The sequence below is a fragment of the Hoplias malabaricus genome, chromosome 16 (assembly GCF_029633855.1).
Source record: "Hoplias malabaricus isolate fHopMal1 chromosome 16, fHopMal1.hap1, whole genome shotgun sequence".
Classification (NCBI taxonomy): Eukaryota; Metazoa; Chordata; class Actinopteri; order Characiformes; family Erythrinidae; genus Hoplias; species Hoplias malabaricus.
In genome coordinates, this window is record NC_089815.1 from 9,302,758 (window position 1) to 9,324,425 (window position 21,668).

General features: G+C 40.9%; 1 protein-coding gene across 1 annotated transcript in view; it reads right to left on the reverse strand.

Moving 5' to 3' along the window:
- Positions 1–21,427, reverse strand: part of phlpp2 (PH domain and leucine rich repeat protein phosphatase 2) — a 41,568-nt gene extending 20,141 nt beyond the window's left edge. Inside the window, exons 1-6 of the mRNA XM_066648136.1 lie at positions 21,156–21,427; positions 19,502–19,779; positions 16,218–16,351; positions 4,091–4,281; positions 3,210–3,335; positions 501–655 (exon numbers count right to left, since the gene is read on the reverse strand). Coding sequence (XP_066504233.1) covers positions 501–655; positions 3,210–3,335; positions 4,091–4,281; positions 16,218–16,351; positions 19,502–19,779; positions 21,156–21,326 — 1,055 coding nt within the window. The 5' untranslated portion in view covers positions 21,327–21,427. The remainder of the gene's footprint in view (positions 1–500; positions 656–3,209; positions 3,336–4,090; positions 4,282–16,217; positions 16,352–19,501; positions 19,780–21,155) is intronic.
- Positions 21,428–21,668: the final 241 nt, after the last annotated feature.

A 21,668-nucleotide genomic window follows, 5' to 3' on the forward strand; every position in this document is an offset into this window, starting at 1 on the left:
AGAGAATAGGAACCTATTTTGTAGTCGTAAACGGTTGCTTGAGTCACAACATATGCTGAAGGTGGCTGCTTGAGAAAGCGTTCCCACCTTGCCTTACCACACACAACATACACAAATGCCTGCCACAAATGTGTGCCACACAGTTGCTAAATATACCGTGCAGCTGAGATGAGCAAAGTGAAAGAGGGAGGGAGGGTCAGGGATAGATAGAGAGAGCAAGATGCAGCTAGGTGTGAAAGACGTCATGAGCAAAACAACTGCTATCATGCAGACCCATTCTTCATTGTGCACACAAAAACATGTTAATTAAAAGTCCTTTTGCTTTTCAGCCCTTAGTCCTGTTCACATGGTGGCTAAATAATTAAAATAAATGTTTCATTAACATTCAATAGCATCATCTCTTACATAAACTCTCTCTAAGAATGAAACAAACAATTTTGTCTCCTAAGAATGGTAGTCGGTATCACATGGGCCTTTATTTGTGTAAGGAAAACCTTTACCTGTTGAAGTTACAGAGTCCTCTAGGACCTTCTAGACTCATGAAGTTGTGTCGCAGATTCAGGTGTGTGACATCTTGGCTGTAGAAAAGGTATTCAGGCATCTCCTCTAGGCTGTAGCAAGACAAGTCCACCAAGCTGATGGTCTGGGAGACCACCTACACACACACACACACACACACACACAACAGTAACATGGTAAAACCACACAACCCACATAAAAATTTAGATTTCCTGTGCTGTACCTATTGTGCATTAAAAATAACATAGGCACATGTTAAAGCAGTCCCTGTATTTGGGTTTGTGAGAAATAGCATCCATTGTGCGCCAATCGCTAACCATGACTGAGTATGTGTATGAGTGATTTAGTGTGTGAGTGAGTTACATATGAGCTCCATAGGGTGCTTCGCATTTAAAAGTCACCCTTAAATATGTTTTCATGATACACAACATGTATTACAATATTTCGTTTTTGTGAATTTAGCAAATATGTTAGAAACAACTAAATGTGGCTCCTGTGTATTTTTGAACCCTGTTCATTCTACAGCTCCAACAAACACAGTAAGCTGACCAATGAACAGTCCAACAATAAACTGACCAGCTTTAAAATATGCAATGACAGACTTAACGTTTCTCAGAGGAAGCAAGTGTAAGCTTTCAGTTTCTCAGCTTGTTACTGATTCCTTATATAAATTATCATAATGACATACCTAGTATATCATAAAGTAACATATTTTCATTTTGTACACCAGCAATACTGATACTATTTTCTAGATCCTCAAGGACAGCTGCTTTTGAATTTAATGCATAGGTATCAGATCAGACTGTTTTAATATGAGAGAGAGAGCAACAAAGAAGAAAGCCTTAGTAGAAGCACTACTGAAGTCTCTTGATGCTATCTGCCATTCGGGCAAGCTCATTTCTCAGCTGAATTGAAAGACTGTCTTTATAAACCAGCCCCCTCCCCCGACACCACACACACACACACACACACACACACACACACACACACACACACACACACACACACACACACACACACACACACACACACACACCAAAAAAGCCGCAAAGTCATTAAGTCCATTGCAACACAGACAAACGTACTCAGAGACAAAATTCATGCATGTGCAAAATGAATGTATTAACTGAATTCTGCCTTGCCAAACTATTTCAAAAATATTCTGAAATTGAAATTCCTTACTGCATTCCACTCTACCTCCCTATCCCTTTCTATCTCTCTCCCCATGTCATTACGGTAATCAGCTCTTTCCCTCACACAGGCCTCCTTTCCAAACCAAAGCTGACTAATTGGATTTTCATTCTTCTGGGGTTTTTTTTTGTTACTACGTCTTTGTGTATGAGTGATCGCTGCCTGGATGGAAGTATTCAAACTTTGATGGGGTCCATGCAGGGGATACATATTAATTAGGTGATTAAAGACCAGTGTATAAGAAGCAGAAAGAGAGGGCTGAGGGAGACAAAGATATATGTTCATATGAATAAGGGTGGTTTTACACAGTTAAATTTAATTTGCCTTAAACTTACATGAAACTACATTTCAACTTACATCATGTAAATTAACCAGCAACTCATTTTACACTTTATATAACATAAATAGACAATGAAAACATTTATAAACAATTGAGCCCTTGCAATAAAGAACCTTATTAGACATTTCTGTTTTTAGTAGCACTGTTTTTTTTGTCCAGTCTTTTCAATGGAGACAAACAGTTTTTCAACATGCATGCATTAAAAATGAACAAAATAAAACAATGCTTTAGTGACTGATTTTAAAACGAGGGCATCAAATAATCTCATTTCAGACTTAAGGTTACAAGACATTTCAAATATATGGTTCTTCGTTGCTCAGTTTGGGCTCAGTTTGCTAGATGAGTAATGTTAATTTATTTACAAGACCATAAATGCCATCATATATCCTTATTTGTTAACCTACTGTTAATTAAATTTAAGTAGTGATTCTGTAGCTAGTATTATGTACCAAATGATTAGAGATTCCTTTTGGGTCCAAAAAATGAAAATTATTAAATGAGTTAAACTATGACATGATAAGCTTTAGTTTTTCTAGACATTATAATTTTGGTATAAAGTACAAACAAATGCATTTTTTAAATTAATTCTCATAGAATATACACAAAACCCAAAGATCCAAATTTAAAAATACAGTAAATAATAATAAATAGATAAATGGATACAGAAGAAAGACCATAAAAAATGTGTACTGTAATCACAGGCTATATAAAGCACAAATGATATGTCTTAAATCAATATAAGCTACTAGAAATACAAGCTACTGGTATTCACAAGTGCTGCATACAACACTGTGTGTTTTTAGTGGCTTTTTGTAACTATCAGGTTTCACAAAAGTGAAACTACATGCAGAAAGCAAGCAAGTCTGACCACGTAAAAACAGCCAAAAAAAAATGTTTTTTGTTTCAATAAATGCTTCCAGCATACACACAACTGCAAACACAGCCAGCTGTTTCAGCAAAGCTGTGCTCTGCAGGTGGTTGGTACAGTGTGTGTACTCTGGGGTACACTGTGTACAACACACACCTTTTATGACAGGAGAATGAGGACTAAATATGATGAATGAATGGGACTTAGGCACAGTCAGAAATTCACCCGATATTGGGCTCTCTAATGAGAACTTAATGCATGGTTTGATTAGATAAAACCCCATCAACTCACTTTGGAGGCCTGTCGATACCAGCGCTGGTGTTCAGCCAGGGTATCAAAGTTAACATAGTAGGTCTGGACCTGGGGGCCAGCAGAGCTGAACATCAGACAGTGTTGTCTCCTCTTCACTTCTTCTACCTGGACACAGAGAATTAATTTAAATAGATGAGGTCTGTGAATAAAAAAAGTGAGAATGACAAATACTATAAAAATATTGTTGGGTGTAATTGATTTGTGATGTAATGTGGTTTCCTGTACCTGAAATTAATGCATTTGTAGTTGACTGTACATTATTTTAATCTAGTCCAGTAAACATAAGGTAGTGTTTTTCTTTAAGCCCATGAAAAATTCTACTTCTTTTAAGCAAACAGAAATGGATACTGCATTTTCAAGAGAAATACATTCATTCTTGCCCCTGTATGATTTTTATTTTGTTGTGTAAATGACACTGTTCTGATCAGTGTAATATTTCATACCAGACAGAGCTGAGGACACATATTCTTTTACTCAAATTTAGCGCATGTATATTCTATGCTACTGATTATTAGATGAAAACACAGGAAATTTTTATTGTGCAGACTAGATCCATAACCAAAACAACACAGACTACATTTCAACAAACTCTAAGAAAAACATGAAAACTAGGCTAGTGAAAGTCGCTTTACCGCCGTAATCCCCAGTATCCAGATTCAACTGCTACTAAAAAATACTAGTTGAAACACTCCATAGCAAGAGTAAATATAGTTGTGTTGGTCAGACTGTGCCCATGCATTCCTTTTCCTGCTTCTCCCATTTCTTGTCATCTGCAGCTGTGTTTGTGTGCTCCAGCTGTGACTCTGTCCTTGCAGAGAGAGCAAGGTTACAGGGTAGTGGTACAATCAGTCCAAACTTACCTTTCCTCCAACCAATGGTAGGATGTGCATCTTGCCCGTTAAGCTGTCTTTGACAGAGGCCACAATCAGGCAGGTGCCACACAGAATGACTTGCCGCTCTGCCCATTTGTGAAGTTGTGTCTTGCCCTTCCGGACACTGAAGACCCCCTTCAGTAGAGTCCGCTCCTGCTGGTCTGCATTCAATGGCCGCTCTGCAGACAAACATTATACATTTCTGTAACATCATCCTGTTCAGGGTTGCGGTGCATCTGAAGCCTACACAAGCCTACACTTTTATTACAGCGATGGGTGTATACATATATATTAATTTATTTTTCACACAGTTATGTTTGAGAAAAAACTCTTTCAAGTCAGATAAGCAAATCTAGTGCTTTCGGTCCACTGAATTGAATTCATCAGTTTATGCTTCTGTGTTCATAAAGGAAGTGTGTCTTTTACAACTGTTAATGCATGTTGCATGTATGGGCCATCTTATGTACTTGAGTTAATTTTGTGATCCATTACTATCTAATGCATTCCAGGCTGCTAGCATTGCAATTAAATATGCAAAAATAAATAAATAAATAAATAAATACTTCTCTGCCTCTCCGTGCTCTCCCCAGCACCTAAGAGTGAAGTACACATGAGGTAAATGTTTCTAAGCAGTACATGTTTTTGTTATTTTTTCTTTGTTTCTTTCTTTACTGTTGGTACAACAGTTATTGTTGCTGCATCACAGTTTCAGTGTTCTGGGGTTCTGGGTCTGTGAGGAGTTTGGTGAGTTCTCCCTGTGTCTGGGTTACCTCTGGGTGCTCTGTTGTCCTCCCACAATACATAAACAGACATTGTAGGTGGACTGACCATGTGAAATTGCCCACCGCTGTGTGTGAGTGACTGGTTGGGAGTGTAAGGCCTTTTGATAGATTTTATTGCCCAACCAAGTGTGTTCTTGCCTTGCACTCTGTGATCCTGGGTAGTCTCCAGAAATACTGTAGCACTAATCAGAATTAAGCAGTTGTAGAAAATAAATGAATAAATGAATGAATGATAAATATTTTTAAACATGTTTACATTTACCAGTTTATTACTGTCATTTATAGAACAAATGTAAAGCTAAATATTAACAAAAAAATTCTATTAGGTGTGGTGTGTTTTTGTATCAAATCAACCCATTTGGCTTTTATTACATTACTTTGTGTTCCTCCGGGTTCTCCGGTTCCCACCCATAGTCACAAAAAAATCACATTGGTAGGTGGATTGGCTACTCAAAGTGTCCATTATGGGTGAGTGAATGTGTGAGTGTGTCTCACCCTGCAAAGGACTGGACACACGCGCGCACACACACACACACACGCACACGCAGTAAAGAAAGGAAACAACGAGAGGAAAATATTATACTGACTGGAGTGTGCTTTATACAAAATAAATTGCATTTGTGTGTGGGCTAGTACGCACTTACACACAATGGGTGGAGTTGATAGAGTTCTTTGTAGCAATGAACCCTCCCAAGAGGCAGCTGTCACAGTATGATTCTGATACACACACAGAGACACACACACATGCACACACACCCATGTGCTAATTAGGGCCATATGCACAGTATGTTGCAAGCACTCTATGTAGGAGACGAAGAATGAAGGAGAATGAAGCTGCCAGCATATGATGTCATATGGGCTTCTCTCCTCCCATTGAGACACCCCCCCCCCATCCACACACACACACACACACACTCACACACGGGTATCATTGGGTTACAGAGGTCATACCCTTCTTTCTCATTGTCTGACATGACTCACATGCATGCACTTAGTTGTCATAGGCTTTACTAATTTACATGACATCAGAACACACAAACATTGCCACTGCAACTGATGAACAGCCACTCTATTTGTTAAAATAAAGTAAATAATCACTGAAAAATGTTTTTCTTGTTTCAGTGAAAGACTAAAGTATATTTAAATGGTCAACAATCTTTGAAGACTTTAAGACCCTCATATAAAGTAATCATGAAATAGGAACAGCCAGGTATCAGCGTATCTCCACTGAAACACTTCCTCCCAGAAGCACACACCAATACAGCTCAGCTCAGAGGCCGCTGCTCTGTTCCATGAGATCATTCTCCCTATTTGCAGTCAGGTTGATGAATGAGCCAGATTTTGCCACATTAAACTCATTTTTGCAATCAGATTATGTAGCCAATGTGGGCTCGATATGGCACCTTGTATGTAAAAGGACACATATTACACACACAACTGTAAACTCTGCCGGAGCTCAAACACACTTTAGTTAATTGCAGGTCAAACAAAGCACAAAGGACACACAGAACTTTTACTTCCCTTTAAGCTTCTATTAAATTTGCTGCTTTGAAACAAGAGCAGATCAGACCTGGTGTGTCTGCCTCCATAGATTGAGCACAGCTTTTTTCCTGCAAACCTAAAAGAGTGCCAGAGGGATCAGACTGCAGCTCCATGCCCAAGCTGAGTGTATTTTGTTTGAAAACTGATAAGAATCAAGTGGCTGTGACAGTAAGCTTGCTTAGGGTAAGATCAATAAGTGTGTCTGATTGCTGGGCTTTCCTACTCACTGAGCTAAAGACAACTTAAAGGGTGAAACTGGAGCATGCTGCTATAGAATGGGCAGTTTATACATATGGGCCTAATGGTTAGAGGACCGGGCTTGATACTGGAAGGTTGCCAGTTCAATCCCCCAGACCGGCAGGAAACATCCATGGCTGAAGTACCCTTGACCAAAGCACTGAACCCACAACAGGGATGGCTGGCCCCCCGTTCTGGGTGTGTGTTCACAACCCTTAGCGCACTAGTATGTGTGTGAGTTCACTGCTACAGATGGGTTAAATGCGACACATTTTGTGGTATGTTCTACAATGACAAATAATTGCACTTTAGAAGAGTTAGACAAACATGTTGCATTTAGCTCATGAGACTAACCCCGACTCGACTGCTTCGCAATGTCAGTTCACTCCTCTGCTCTGGGTTCATTTCTGCAGGTCTAAACTTTGTGTAGTGTTCCGGTCTTTCCCACTCTGGATCTGTGCACGGCCTCTGCTCTCTCCTGCTTCTCATCCCACTGCAACCGGCCTCCTGAGTGACCCCCCCCCACCCCTCCGCATCTGACATCGGCACGGCTTCGAGTATCCCCTTACCTCCATCTCCGGCTACACTGCTACAGGACTGCCTCAAGTTTGGGGATAGCGAATGTGCCATTGTCATGGCTGCTGCCAGGTTCCACTGCTACAAGCTCTGCAGCAGAGACCCGGGTTCTCCTGCTTCTCCTCGCACTACAAGTAGCATCCAGAGTGTAACCCTGCCTCTACCTCTGCCACCAGCACGGTCTTGAGCCTCCCATTTCCTCTTCCTTTGGTGAAACAACTGTCGGACTGTCTCGTGTTTGGGGAACGAGATCAGCTGCTGTCATGCCCCAACAGCTAAAACTTTTAAGCATACCTGCTCCCGCACTGACACTTCTCCTGTTTCTCCTCCCACCGAGACAAGCGTGAAACCCCGCCCCTACCTCTGCCAACAGCACATGGCCTCGAGCCTCCCATTTCCTCCTCTCCGGCTGTGTTCCAGTAACATGCCCCAAAATAACAGCATCCAGTGCTTGCCAGGATGATTGCATTTGACAATATTGGAACAGGAAGCAGGCAGCGCGTTTAAGCATTCATTCTGTATCAGCACCTCCTTCCCTCGGATTATTACCGTGATTGACAGCATTGCACCCATTTAGACACAGCCCCTCTCATTTTCTGTCTCTAATCATTATCCCATTTCTTTCTCTATCCTCCCAACCCTCTCCCTTTAGCATCCCAACCCCTGCCTTCATCATCCCACCCTCTCCCCATGCGGAAGCTGCCGCTCCATGCCTCCAACTTCCCAGCTTGCACCCCCGCTGCTGCGGGCCTGCCTTCTGCCCAGAACCCTGTGCACTCAACGCAGTTTCCTCACTGCACAGTTTCCATCTTATTTTCTCACACTCTCCTCATCCTCCCAGCCTCTAACTCAACAGCTTGTGTGCTTAGTGGATGTTTGTCCCAACCGCTTCACTTTGCCTTCACCTTCGTCCCAACACCTCACTTTGTGGCTGTACTGCCCCTAGCCTTCAATTTCACAGCTTGTGCTCTCTCATCAGAAGTTGCTGTGGACCCTCACCCTATGCCTTCCCCCTCACAAACAAGCAGCGCCCTGCGTCCATTGTAAAGCTCACACTTTCTCTTTCTTGATCTTACTTACTGCCACTCTGCTCACAGCTATTCTGCTCCCAACCCTAGCTTTGCAGCTCGCACTTTCTCCTTTCATAGACATTTGGCCCAACCTCTCTCCGGCTTTGCCGCTCCCAACCTATAAGTTTTCAGCCCTCTCTCTGTCTCAGGTACTGCTATGGAATTTCGTCCCATCCTCTCCTCATGCCAGCCACACTGCTCCCAGCTTCTAACTTTCTAGCTTATGCCACTGAGGACCTTTGTCTAGCGACAGCACCACACCCTTTGGTATAGTACATGCTTTAGTCAATTTTCTACCTTGCCACAATGCTTGAGCTCCTCACTTTAAGTACTCAAATTACTAGTCATTCATAAGCCATTCCTGAACTCCTCCCCAAATACTTCTGAGTTCACCTCCCCATGTCAGCCTTTATGGGCCTTTAGGTGCATCATGACATGCTTTTCTGAACTGAACACAGCTGCTGATAGTAAAGAAAATGCTCTGTACTAAAAAGATAAATTTATCATGAAATGTTGCACAAAATGTGTTGCTAGTGTATACGTTTCTTCCAATTGTTTGTAAACCTCAGAACCACATGGCAAAAGCTTTAATGTCCCTTGAAAGCAGCCATAGACATACAGACATACCATGTCAAATTATAATGCACCTTCAACTCAACTTAAACTCAACTTAAAAACAAAATGTTATGCAAGCACATGTACATCATCATCATCATCACTTACTCAAGTCCCGGAATATTTAGCAGTTCACAGGACAAACCACTGAAAAACCTCAAACCACTGATTTTACCACCCCCTCCCCACAAAAACACACACAAACCATATAGGTCTTCTGCTAAGCAGAACACGTAATCAGTCAAATATGTTTATTTATTTGCAGATATTAAAGTGTCTAAAATTAATTAAAGTGTGTAATTACTTAAAACTGACAAAGCTAATGGGCATGTATCATTGTTAATTTCATTGTTATTTTTGATTCCACAGAATATTTAAATAAAACAAATGGCATAAACAAATATGTTGGAATGTTTAACCTAATGGTTTGTTGCATTAACTTTAAGCCTTGGAGACACTACATGACTTTTAAATTTGGGACAGATTATAAACAGACAGGGTATCTCACACTTCATGCCAGTTTTTTGACCATTTTTAGAGACTGGAAAAGGTCAGGCACACACTACACAACGGGGGATGATTTACTACATGACCCCAAGCTCCTGAACTAAACAAGTGATTTCTAGGTGGAATGGAACATTAGAATAAGTCTGTAAGGGTTGGAGCCCCAGCCTGGCACTTGTAACTGCACCAAAGTCTGCAGACTAAAGCCAACTAATACAGACTCTGCCCCACTAGATATTAGGGTTAAAATTGGGCTAAATGTTGTGTAGTGTAACCCCGGCTTTAGAAGCAATAATTAACAATAATCCATTACAGTGGCTACGAATGAGAGTTTTACCTCTGTCAACAGGTAGTTTGGCCCAAAATCTTCCTGAGCAAACGCAATAAGACACTGATGCACCTTGACCTTGGAGTTCTATTTTTCCATTCAATCTGGGATCAAATTTCCTCTTGCGGCCATATCAAGGGAGGTTGGCTATGGTCCCATGGACCTTAAAATTCTTACTAATATTTGCATCTGTAGTCATAGGAACATCAAGCTGCATGGATGGTTTCATGCCCTTTAATTTTAACATGCTTGTCTAGAAACAACCTAATGATTTGAGGACAAGCTTGAACTGGAAGGTTGGATCCCATGATGAACACGGAAACTGAAGGCAATCCCTCAGGTGAGGTGCCCTTGAGCAAGGGGATAGCTGCCTGCCACTTTGGGTGTGTATTCAATGCCCGTAATGCACTTGGGTGGGTGTGTGTGTGTGTGTGTGTGTGTGTGTGTGTGTGTGTTTTCACTGCCACAGGTGGGTTAAATGTGGAAGTCACATTTCATTGTGCAATGGCAAAAAATGCATGTTTACCATGACGTAAGAATTTTCTTTCTGACCTCTTTTAAAAAACTCTCTCCTTTGCTTCTCTGGTCCATATTCATTGTGATGCACACAATAGAATGACTACGTTTATACAATAATTCATATTGAAATTATTATTAACAATAATAATAAATGTCTATTTGATTCATTTTAATACAACATATATAGATTAGCTTGTTGAGATCCTCCATAAAATGCTAAGTAAATATCAGAAAGATATTAAAAATTTAAAAAGTCAATACCATGATATATGTCTCATCAGCAATAGCATATAATAGATATATAAACATGCATGTATCGTCATCGTTCTGCATCTGTATGTAATAATGCTAAGCCAGGGCCTGGGCTACATGCATCATCAAAACAAACTAGGCCTAATGGCTTTGTCACTTCCTGGCTCAGGTTTTTGTGTTTTGTTGACAGCACACTTTATTATGAAAATATTTAAGTCTTACTCTAACTCAGCCAGAGAGGTATGTCAAGACTAAACACTCCTTATTGAACCACATTGAATGAAACGTATAAAACCCATCAGACTCTTGACTTTAAAATAGCCTCATCAAAGTCTAAAATCTTGGACAGTCTCGACTCTTGCAGAGCTCAGTTAAAAAGGACTATCCCATTTATAGCCTGCAAATGAATAGTCCACTTAGTTAGGTCTATGTAAGCTATGTAAGATTGCATAGATTAAGTTAGCTTGCAAGGGGTGCCACTGGTGGTGGAAATGAAGATACTGGACACAGCTAAAACCAATGAGCAGCTCTGGTAATAATAAACATCAGCTTCAATGGTTAATGTTTTCAACTCTGAGAAACTCAGGTAACGGGATTTTCAGAAAAAAAGCACAGCGTTTTGATTAGAAAGAAAATAAAATTTAAGTACATTAGGCTTGTATTTCAAAAATAAAATATGGAGACATCCGTAATAGAGAGAAGCCATTAAAGGATGGAATGGAAAAAAAACTTAAACCACATCAATTGACCAAACCTTCAAACTACAGGCCCAACTTCCAGCAGAGCATGTTTTACCCTCCACCATACCATATAATTTATATCCCCTTGCAACATTTTCAGAATCACCACAATTAGAGGATGATCTCAGATTTTTTTTTCTTTTTTAACTTGGAGCAAATATATCACGGAGAGAGCACACAAAAAACTTTTTTTATGCTGAACATTTTGGCTTCTTGAACCATACCTCAAACATTAATTCATTCAGCTTCTATAACCACTTTATTCTGTACACTGGTTAAGCATCCTGTGTGATGAATCCATATTTTTGCCAGGGGTTGAATAAAGTGTGATCTTACCAGCAAAATATGACAAAAATAAGAAAGCTGTCTCTCATAAAGGTCTGGCTAGGAAAGTGAATGAATCATTTATGTCCAATACATGTTTGGCCTCTTTTCAAGCAACACAAACCTCATAAATTACAATTGCACAGTACAGCCTGGCCTCATCTGAATTACTTCAGTTTAGTCACTGTTCTCAAGACGATGACAATCAAAATAGAAAATGATCCAAACCTCTGTAATATAACTACAGTGACAGAAAAGTCCTCACTAAGGATTTAGGTAAATCTGCTCCCATAACATACTGAAGATGACCCTGGTCACTGTGGTCTTCCTTATAATTAGCTGTAAAGATACAACATCAGTATGAATAATATGAGTTGCATATAGTGGAGAATAGGGCATCATAATGAATCGTTTGTTAATCATTAACATGATATTGGACTTTGCAATGCTGATATCACATAAGGTTGCAATATATAGAAGAGCTCTCTAAACCATCAAAATGTTTTGCTTTTTTTACTGTGTGCTGAGAGTATACAATGTTTTATGTCATTTTGTACATTATTTCAGGCAATAAAACTAAATCGTAAACCACGCAATTCAATGTTGTCTATATCATAGAAGACAACTAAGCTGGTGCTTGGATCCCGACTCCTCTGATTATTAATGGTCTCCAGTTATCTGCTCCAGACAGGGGAGAGGAACCACACTGATCTCCCATCTCTTATGTATCAATCTGATCCCAGACTCTAAGCCCCAGCCTTCCTGTCAGCACAGTCACAGAGACACACAAACATACACATGCACACACATCCTTTATTTAGTTTTCATTTTCTCCCTTAAGTTAAGGCTCCTGGCAGATCAATATCTCATTAACTGGCCAAAGCCAGCTCCAAAGATGATTTATTTCCTACGGGCCACTGTGGTGGTCAGAGGCCCAAGCTGAAATTCAGTGCAGGGGGTGGGGTTGGTTTGGGTCAGAGCTCCAGAGGAACACCCAGCCAGGCTGAATGGAGCAATGCCAGAACTCACATCTCTTTCCCCCAGGAGCTGCAGCTGGAATGGCTGACCCTCTACCCTGACTCCCCTCTCCCCCAGAGTAATGATCCAAAAGCTTGTGTTTTTTCTACAGCATGGACTTTATTAAGTCAGCATTTATTAGTGTTAACTCCCTTATTTCTTCTTTCATCTTATGTTTTGTCCACAACCTAGTCTCTTAAAAGAGAAAATCTCAGTCAGTTGTATAGGAATATAAACTATGTCAAAAAGTTGGAAGACCCTATTTTACTACAGTAACAGCCTCTTACAAAAGTTTTCATTCTTGGACAAAAAAACTCAATCACCGTCCCAGTGACAGCACATCTAAGGATTCCAGTACAGACTGACATGTTCTTATATGACATAGAAAAAAGGCACATAAACTCTCCCAAGGCCTGGCCAGTACACAGACCACTAGCCTGGCTTCAACAGACCAAGAAATGGGTGATATAACAGGTAGGGTCGCTGTCACAGAGCTAAAGAGTACTGGGATTGCGGGCTTGAAACTCGCCTTTGTTACACTGTCCTCTCCTCCTAACACAGTATTTGCAGTCGCACCTGTCTTTTTCCCTGCCACGGCTCCTCCTGCCGACCTCAATTCCCAGGACTCCCTGTATGGTCATAAGGATCTATGCAGTTCCGAGCCCTCCAAACAGGAATGGCAGGCTTCTCTCCCTCACCTGAGTACTGAGTGGAGACATCTGTGCCGGACTAACTGTGCCTTTAGCACATACCTTTGCGTAGTATTGATCCTTTAGTTACATTCCTTAAGCTTTGCCCTTGTATTAAAATTATTATATTTTCTGCAAATGTCTATCTAGTCTGGTCTCTGCTAACAGCCTCAGGTCACTGTGAGGAGTCTGATGTGTTCTCCCAGTGTTTGTATGGGTTCCCTCCAGGTGCTCTGGTTTCTTACCACAGTACAAAATCACATGATGGTTGCCTACTCCAATGTGTCCATGGATGTGAGTAAGTGGTATCCTGTGATGAACTAGTGCCACGTCCTGGCTCCAGGTAAGCTCTGCATACAATGTGAACCTGAACATGATAAAGTGATTGCAGGACATAAATTAATGAGCGCACCCACAAACATGTATTTATGAATAGTTCGTAGAAAGAGAGCCACAGTGTGAAACCCAAGCAGAGAACACATCAAATTCCTTAAAGACAGTCACCTGGGTTGGGGATTCAACCAACAAACCCCAGGACCCTCAAGCTGTGTGGCAGCAACTGTACCTGCTGCATCACTGTGCTGCACCAAAATGTTTTTTCTGATTCTTATATGTAATTAACAACCAACGATTGAACCAAGTATGATGTGGTGTAAACCACTGCTATAACACTCAATGGAACTTAACCTGGTTCAAATTGGTTATCCATTCAGGAAACCAGTTAAACTGACTATGAAACACACAGATCAATATATATTTTAAAATATTTGTGTCTTACAGTCACTGCAGATCTAGGCTTGCAAAAATCCAGCCAGATCTGTCTCCTTACTGGATATAACATTACAGCATATCTGTCTTAATATTTTTTGGGATGTACATTATATTAAAGGACCGTACCGATGTGTAAATATAGTTACTTATATATATATATATAATAGAATTAGAATTTTTATATTCAAACTAGATTTGAATCCATTTAAAATGCTCTATAAAAGGACCAGGCAGGAAACACTTCCTCTCATTTGTCTTTTGTATTGTCGTTACAATCTTGGCTACTCAGTGTGACACTGACTCAGCATCACAATACCACACACCCAGTGTGGTTATTAATAGGAACAACATTACAGAACATCAGATGCCTTGTCTCCTCTCTAACCAAAGCCTATCAGCAAGTTTAATGTGATCTGACTATAGCCACACACCTGCGTATGTGCACGTGTGTGCCTCTGAGGACTCTAATGTGTTGTGCCCACCTTTCCCAAAAGGCTGCGGTGTACAGATGAAGAAGGTGCAGGCTATCCATCTAGCACTCATGGTCATCAATCTGAGTGTCATGAGGGGCTGTTGCTTACCACAGCCACCCTGACAGGTCCAAGGTGCCTTGGGATGAAGAATAGCATTCCACCTCCCCTACTGCCCTGATGGATGGATGTTTAGTTTGCCCAAAACCCTGGACCAAGGGAAGCTGTGCATTCCCCATGTCTATTCAGGCTCTCTATACAACAGCCACTGGTCCAACTCACCAAGACCTGCTCAAAAAGGGCAACCTCCAGAGGTATCTTTTATCTCTATGGGGAATTTCCAATCATTTGCTAGACTGTTGAAAAAGGTGTTTGAAACACTATTCACTAATTAACTAATGAGAATCCAAATCCAAAATTAAAGTATTGAATCCAAAAAGCATTACAAGTGTTAAGTATAATTAACTAGTGTGTGTGTGTGTGTGCGCAAACTAAATTTATGTTTTTAGCTTTCACACATTAGTTGTGCAATTTCTGTATTTTTTCACTCTCTCAAATTGCCAGCACATTGAATAATACCACAGCCAATGGTACATATTATAACACAGTCAAATTCCCCTGCTACACCAATAATAGATATCTTTATATTCACCTGCCATTGAGTGATTAAGTACTTCTAATATAAAATATTTACATAATATAATAGTTATTATTATAGAATTATTAGTTAATTAACTCTTCATTAATTCATTCATACATGTTATGTATTATTAAACTATATCAAGGTTATACAAAATGAATGAATTTAGAGTTATTTTCATTCTACAAGTAGAAACATGTACTCATACTACTGTAGAATCTACAAGTAGAATTAACTTAGAAATCTATCTAGAATTTCAAAATCAGCACACCCATACTCCTCACTGATAAACCATAGGGATAAACAGCCAGCAAAAGGGAGGTATCATGGCAAATAGTAAGCTTTCTGTGTTTATGTTTTTACCTCATTTTACTCCCCTGAGAGTCAAAGCCCTTGATAAACCTGCAAACAGAAATGCACTATACTATGAGGAATACAAAACCTAAAAGCACAGCGTAGATAGCAAAGTCTTGGGTACTAATCACACACAGACAGATTGGTGCTCTTGCAATGTGAGGGCTGCAGAAATGAAAGCCACTTTGTAAAAAGCTCAATCTCCTTCTAGTGACATAAAGAGGCTGCAGGGATTCTGAATCTCACACACACACACATATTTCATTCAACATAAGGTGATAAGCATGCATATCAAAGCATGTCGTTTGTAAAGCATGTTGCCTGGCTCTGGGGTAAATATAAGAGAGAGACTAGGGGAGGGGGGGTGCTAAACTAGCACCCAAGAGAGTCGAGAATCTAATATTTTTCTGTGTCTTTTTGCTGTGTCAGAACAACTAAGCATCATCAGCATTTATTTCCCTTCAGCACAACAAAAATAAAAGAGACTCCAGCACCATTTTCCAGGTAAAAAAAAAAATTCTAATTTTAAATTTCAAGCTGAGATGTTTATTTGAAACAGACACCTCTTAAACCCTTGCAATATCTATATATCTGTAACCACTTTACCACCCCATCAGCCCATTGGCACCCAGGCCTGATCATTCCACAAATTTGGCTGGGCCTGGGAAACACTTCCAGTACTCACCAGTGTAGAAGCGTATCATACAGCTGAGGTCAGAGTTGGCAGCTTCTTGCTGCACACGCAGGGGGTCGTCATAGCCCATTGTGGTCAGGTAGTCATACACCATCTGAAGTGGCCGCTCAGAAGAGTCCAGTCTCCTGTAGAAAAACAGAAAGGCAAAGGGAGGAGGAAATAATACATTTTTACTTCAGCACTGTGATGTAGAGAAGGGAGTCATGGATAAGTATAACATGCAGAGGTTCACAGATTCTCTGAAGTGTACATCTCCAGAATCTAAACTACATTTCATGTGGATCTGTGGAGCTTTGCATCAAGTCAGATGACATACAGTGTAAAACCGCCACAAGTGACACACAATAAAAGCTTTAAAAAAACTTTTAATTTTTTCAGTGTTCTGCTGCTTCTATTTTTTCTGCCCTATGAAACATTTTCTCCTTTGCTGGTCATGTGTATTTTCTGGTTTGAATTCTAATGCTAGCGTACACTTTATGTTAAAGTTCCCGGGTGACTGTCTGTGAGGAGTTGGTGTGTTCTCCCCGTGTCCGCATGGGTTTCCTCCCACAGTCCAAAAACACACGCTGGTAGGTGGATTGGCGACTCAAAAGTGTCCGTAGGTGTGTGAGTGAATGTGTATCTGTGTTGCCCTGTGAAGGATTGGCGCCCCCTCCAGAGTGTATTCCCACCTTGCGCCCAATGATTCCAGGTAGGCTCTGGACCCACCGCGACCCTGAACTGTATAAGCACTTACAGATAATGAATGAATGAATGAATGTTAGATTACACCTGAGTCAATATCTGCATATGATGCCCATAGTGCTTTGCAAATCAATATCACAATTAATTTTGGTAAAACTAATAATTTTTTATAAAATTATTAGTTTTACTATTTTATTACTATTAGTAATAACTATTTATTACTATTTATTTATTATAACTATGTTATCTATTTATATTAAATATATAAATTAAATATATCTATTTATTACTATTACTATTACTATTACTACTATTACTATTACTAAAATACTATAACTATTTTATTACTATTAGTATTTAAAAAATAAAAAAACTAATACATTTTACCATGATTACTGAATGATTATTTTGTTTTCGTATTTTTTACTCTCACAGTTCAGTGGTGAGTCTTGTATTGTAAATATGCTCCAGTTTTAAATATGGGATATTTTTTGGGGGGGTTGGGGGGGCGCCAGTCCTTCACAGGGCAACACACACACTCACACCTACGGACACTTTTGAGTCGCCAATCCACCTACCAACGTGTGTTTTTGGACTGTGGGAGGAAACCGGAGCACCCGGAGGAAACCCACCAGACATGGGGAGAACACACCAAACTCCTCACAGACAGTCACCCAATCGTACCCACAACCTCCAGGTCCCTGGAGCTATGTGACTGTGACACTACCTGCTGCACCACCATGCCGCCCTCTCACATGCATACATTCTAAATACTGCAAAAAGTGAACACTGAGACACAAAAGGCCTGTATATGTATGTACATTAGAACAGAAACCCACATAACGCCACAAAAACTGCAACCAAAAAAAGGCACAAACATATACACTCACTCCTACAGAGAGCTTAGGTAGCATTGCGACAATTTTTTTCAACTTTAGCAGAGTTATTTTACAGTTTCTCTTTAGCATAAATTCTGCTTTTTCATCCAAAATGAGTTATAAACCCACTGTAGTTCCACCTGTGAATTCAAACTCAGTATCATGTTCTGGACAGACAAGGTTATTCACACCATTGTAAAGTGCATACATGTGTGTTAATGTGTCTACCTATAGTTGTGTGTGTTGTTTGCTTTTCAAATAGGTCTGGTTGGGAGTTCTGGAAAATCACTATCTATACTACCCCTCTCTCAGAACAGAAAACAACTTTTAAGCTGCTCTCACTGTGGCCACAGAATATTGAGAGTACAGCACAGTCTGCCTTTTCTTGACAAAACATGTCAATCTCCCATCATACAAAAATTGCCCTTAATATAAAAATGTAGCCCACATATCATTCAACATATTCACACCCGAGTATGTAAGACACAGTAGAATGCGCATTTCGAAAGGTTTAGGTTTATGGTGAATTGCACTAATCTTCAGAGCTCAGATAACTAAGCCATAAAGTTATGCAATTCAGCTCTGCTTGGGTTCCGGGTACAATGTTCCCCCTCTATGATATAAGCTCTATGTAATATTATAACAAATTATCTAAAAGCTAATACATCAAAGTAAAAAAAATACAGATAGTTTACTTTATTATCTATTTATTTTTGTTTCATTAACAAACTAATAACAATTACTGTATAAAACCAGTGTAAACAATTTAACAATAAAGCATGTATTCTGTTACCTAATTTATGTCATTTAAATTGGTGCTTGAACAAAGTGAACCAACTACCTATGAATGGTGAATTAGAGAAATGTAGAAGTATCTGACTTCAGAATTTTATCTATACAAGGTGTGAATTCTGACTGCTATACCAGTCAATAAATTAATTTATTTACTGTAGCCGCTTATCCAGCTCAGGGTTATGGTGGGTCGAGAGCCTACACAGAATCACTGGCCCGTCCAGTGCAGGGGACCATACACTCACACATTCACTCATACACTGACACCTATAGACACTTTTGAGTAGCCAATCCACCTACCAGTGTGTATTTTTTGACTGTGGGAGGAAACCCAAGCACCTGGAGGAAACACCATAATCCTCACAGACACATTCTCCTGGAGCAGGGCTCTAACCTACAACACCAGGACCCTGGAGCTGTGTGTCAGCGACACTACCTGCTGCGCCAGTGTGCCACCCAATGTTGATTTAAAAAAATAGTAATTAAATAAAGATTGTGGTAAAGTGCATTCACTGACAGTGTTGCATGACATGACAGGCAGGAATCCACTCATTTTTTTATTTCCATTTTATGTGCATATTATTTGTACTAAGAATTAAAACAAACAGATTGTCAGCAAAAATATTGTAAGAGGAAGCTAAAAGACCACAGTCTCCTCTAATAAAACCAAACATGCAGGAAAAATGAAAAAAGAGAGTGGGAGAAAGGTACACCCATAAGCTGAGTTAGTGGAGGTCTGCTTATTATACAAAGCTGCTTTCATGCATTATATGACAGGAAGAAAATGTAGATTGTGACTTTACCAGACATGTCAGGTCAGAAATGTGTGCATGTGTGTGCTGAGGTGATGAGTGTTGGTGTTGTTTATTGATTAGTTACAGCAGCAAGTCAGTATGGCTGAAAAAATACGGTGTGTTATACCTGATGAGGTCTCCATGCAGCTGCAGGTACAGGCTTTGGACACCGCGTTGGGCACACAGCTCCTCCACTGAGGTGCTAGTTGAACACAGCACCAGTTTCAGGTCCGGCTGGCTTGTAGACGTTGTCTGTGGCCCTGGGACTGGTGCTTGGGGCTCAGTGGCCCCATACAAGCAAACACAGCCCCGGAGAGCATCCCCTTTCAGCCAGTCCCTCTCTCGTGAACCAAACCGCGTCTTCCTAGTCACACAGCCACGGCTGCCATTCCTCTTCATGTTACGCTGTGACGTGACACAGGAGAAGAGATTGAGGTGAGGCTCAGACCACACAAGAAATCAATTACATCAGCTCTGTTTTAGAAACACCACTTAGAAAAGCAACACCAGTGCACTTGACATTAAAAGGGTAAGTGAAAATATTGTGGTCTGAACTTCTCAAAGTGCAAAACATTAGTCATTACTGTACAGGTTTTAATGGTCAAATTAACGGCGTGAAATGGTACAGTTCTCCAACCAGGGTATGGCATTCCACACAGCAACACAGACTTGGTTTCCCCCAACTGTGGACCAAGGGGGCCCAAATATTTACACAGGGCACAAACACTCTGACGCGAGTCGCCAGGCCTGATTCACAGACAGGCAGTTAGGCATCAGGTCATTAGTCAGAGTGATGAAATCATGGTCCACAGAGCTGTACGCCCTGGCGGAGATGGAGAATGGGCCAGGCCGTCTGCGGCTGCTTCAGTGCAAACTTCACGGCAAGGGTTCAGAACACCAACAGCAAAGCAATACCAGCAAATACATTTCTGCAGGCTATTATAAAAATATGACCAACACACACACTCTCTCACACACACACACCGCTGCCATCCATCAATACAGCTCTCAGTCTAGCTGACTCACCGTCAGTAATGATTCAATGTTTCAGTTTGAGCTGTAACATGTTCTCTATTTCAATGTAGCTCCACACAAACCAAGAAGACATGTATTTTCTGAGGAAAAGATTACATGAAAAATTCCTCTGTATTTATATTTCCATAAGATTTGGAGCATAAGGGAAAAGACAAAAAAAAAAGATTGATGCTCTAAAAGAATCCATCAAAATACAACCCATCTCAGACTCTTGAAGATAGTCATCGCCCTGTAACGTAATATTTTACCAATGCTTTTTTTCAGTGACGACAGAGATAAGGTTTTCATATTAATAACGGATCGTGAACAATATGCCTGCTTCTAGACCTTCTAAAGTGGGTTCATATCCCGCCTTTCTTCGACGTCCATTCACAGGTTCCCCTCAGACAGAGTTAGCGACGGCGCTAACAGGTTACACGGATGACAGTTACTGTAAGTTAGCATGTCGCGCGCTACAGTTAAAAGCCCGTTGCCGTTAATGCGTGACCGTTACGTCAGGGCGAAAGTCATGAAACGAAGTGGCGGGTGTAGGGTTAAAAACACGGTCAAACTATCACAGAGAGCCCAGCCATTGCTAAGGGAGGGTCGGTGGTACCGAGGCGTTATCGATGCTGTTCACGAATTTACACGTAGGCGCCTCGGCCCTAGTTAACAGCACCATCCCTCCCTCCTCTCCACGCTGCTCGGTAACGTTAGCTAGCTGCTGGAACGTATACCAGTGGTGTCATGTCAGCAGAATTAACTACCTTTAAAACCCGTATTCCAGACACGCCCCGGGCCCCCGACGTCTCTCCGAGTCCGGTCTTTGGCCCCGCAGCCGCCGCGCAGCCCCGACCGCCGTCCTCCGCTCCAGCGCCGCTTTTTCCCTCTGCCTCGGCACTTTGAGCCGGCCTCGCCGCCTTCTCCTCGTCCTTCATCTCGCCTACATTTACCTCGTTTTGTAATTATTCACCCAAACGTCCTGCTGTAAGATAGCAGTTGAAGAGCGGTAAATTCCTGCACAGGACTTGGCGAAGCAAGAAGCCCATCCTGATTCGGTGAGACGCCATAATAGGACCAAACCGCTCCGCTGTCAGATCCGTGCTCAATAAACATTAGAGGGCGGGTTTAATTATTATTCATGAGACACTGCCCATTCCGGGACTTCACAGGTCATAAATTATTCATGCTGACGCCCCACACAGGTGCACTGATTGTACCATCTAAGTATTTTGCTTTATTGTTTGTGCAACAGGATCAAACCAGTAGAAAAACGGGAG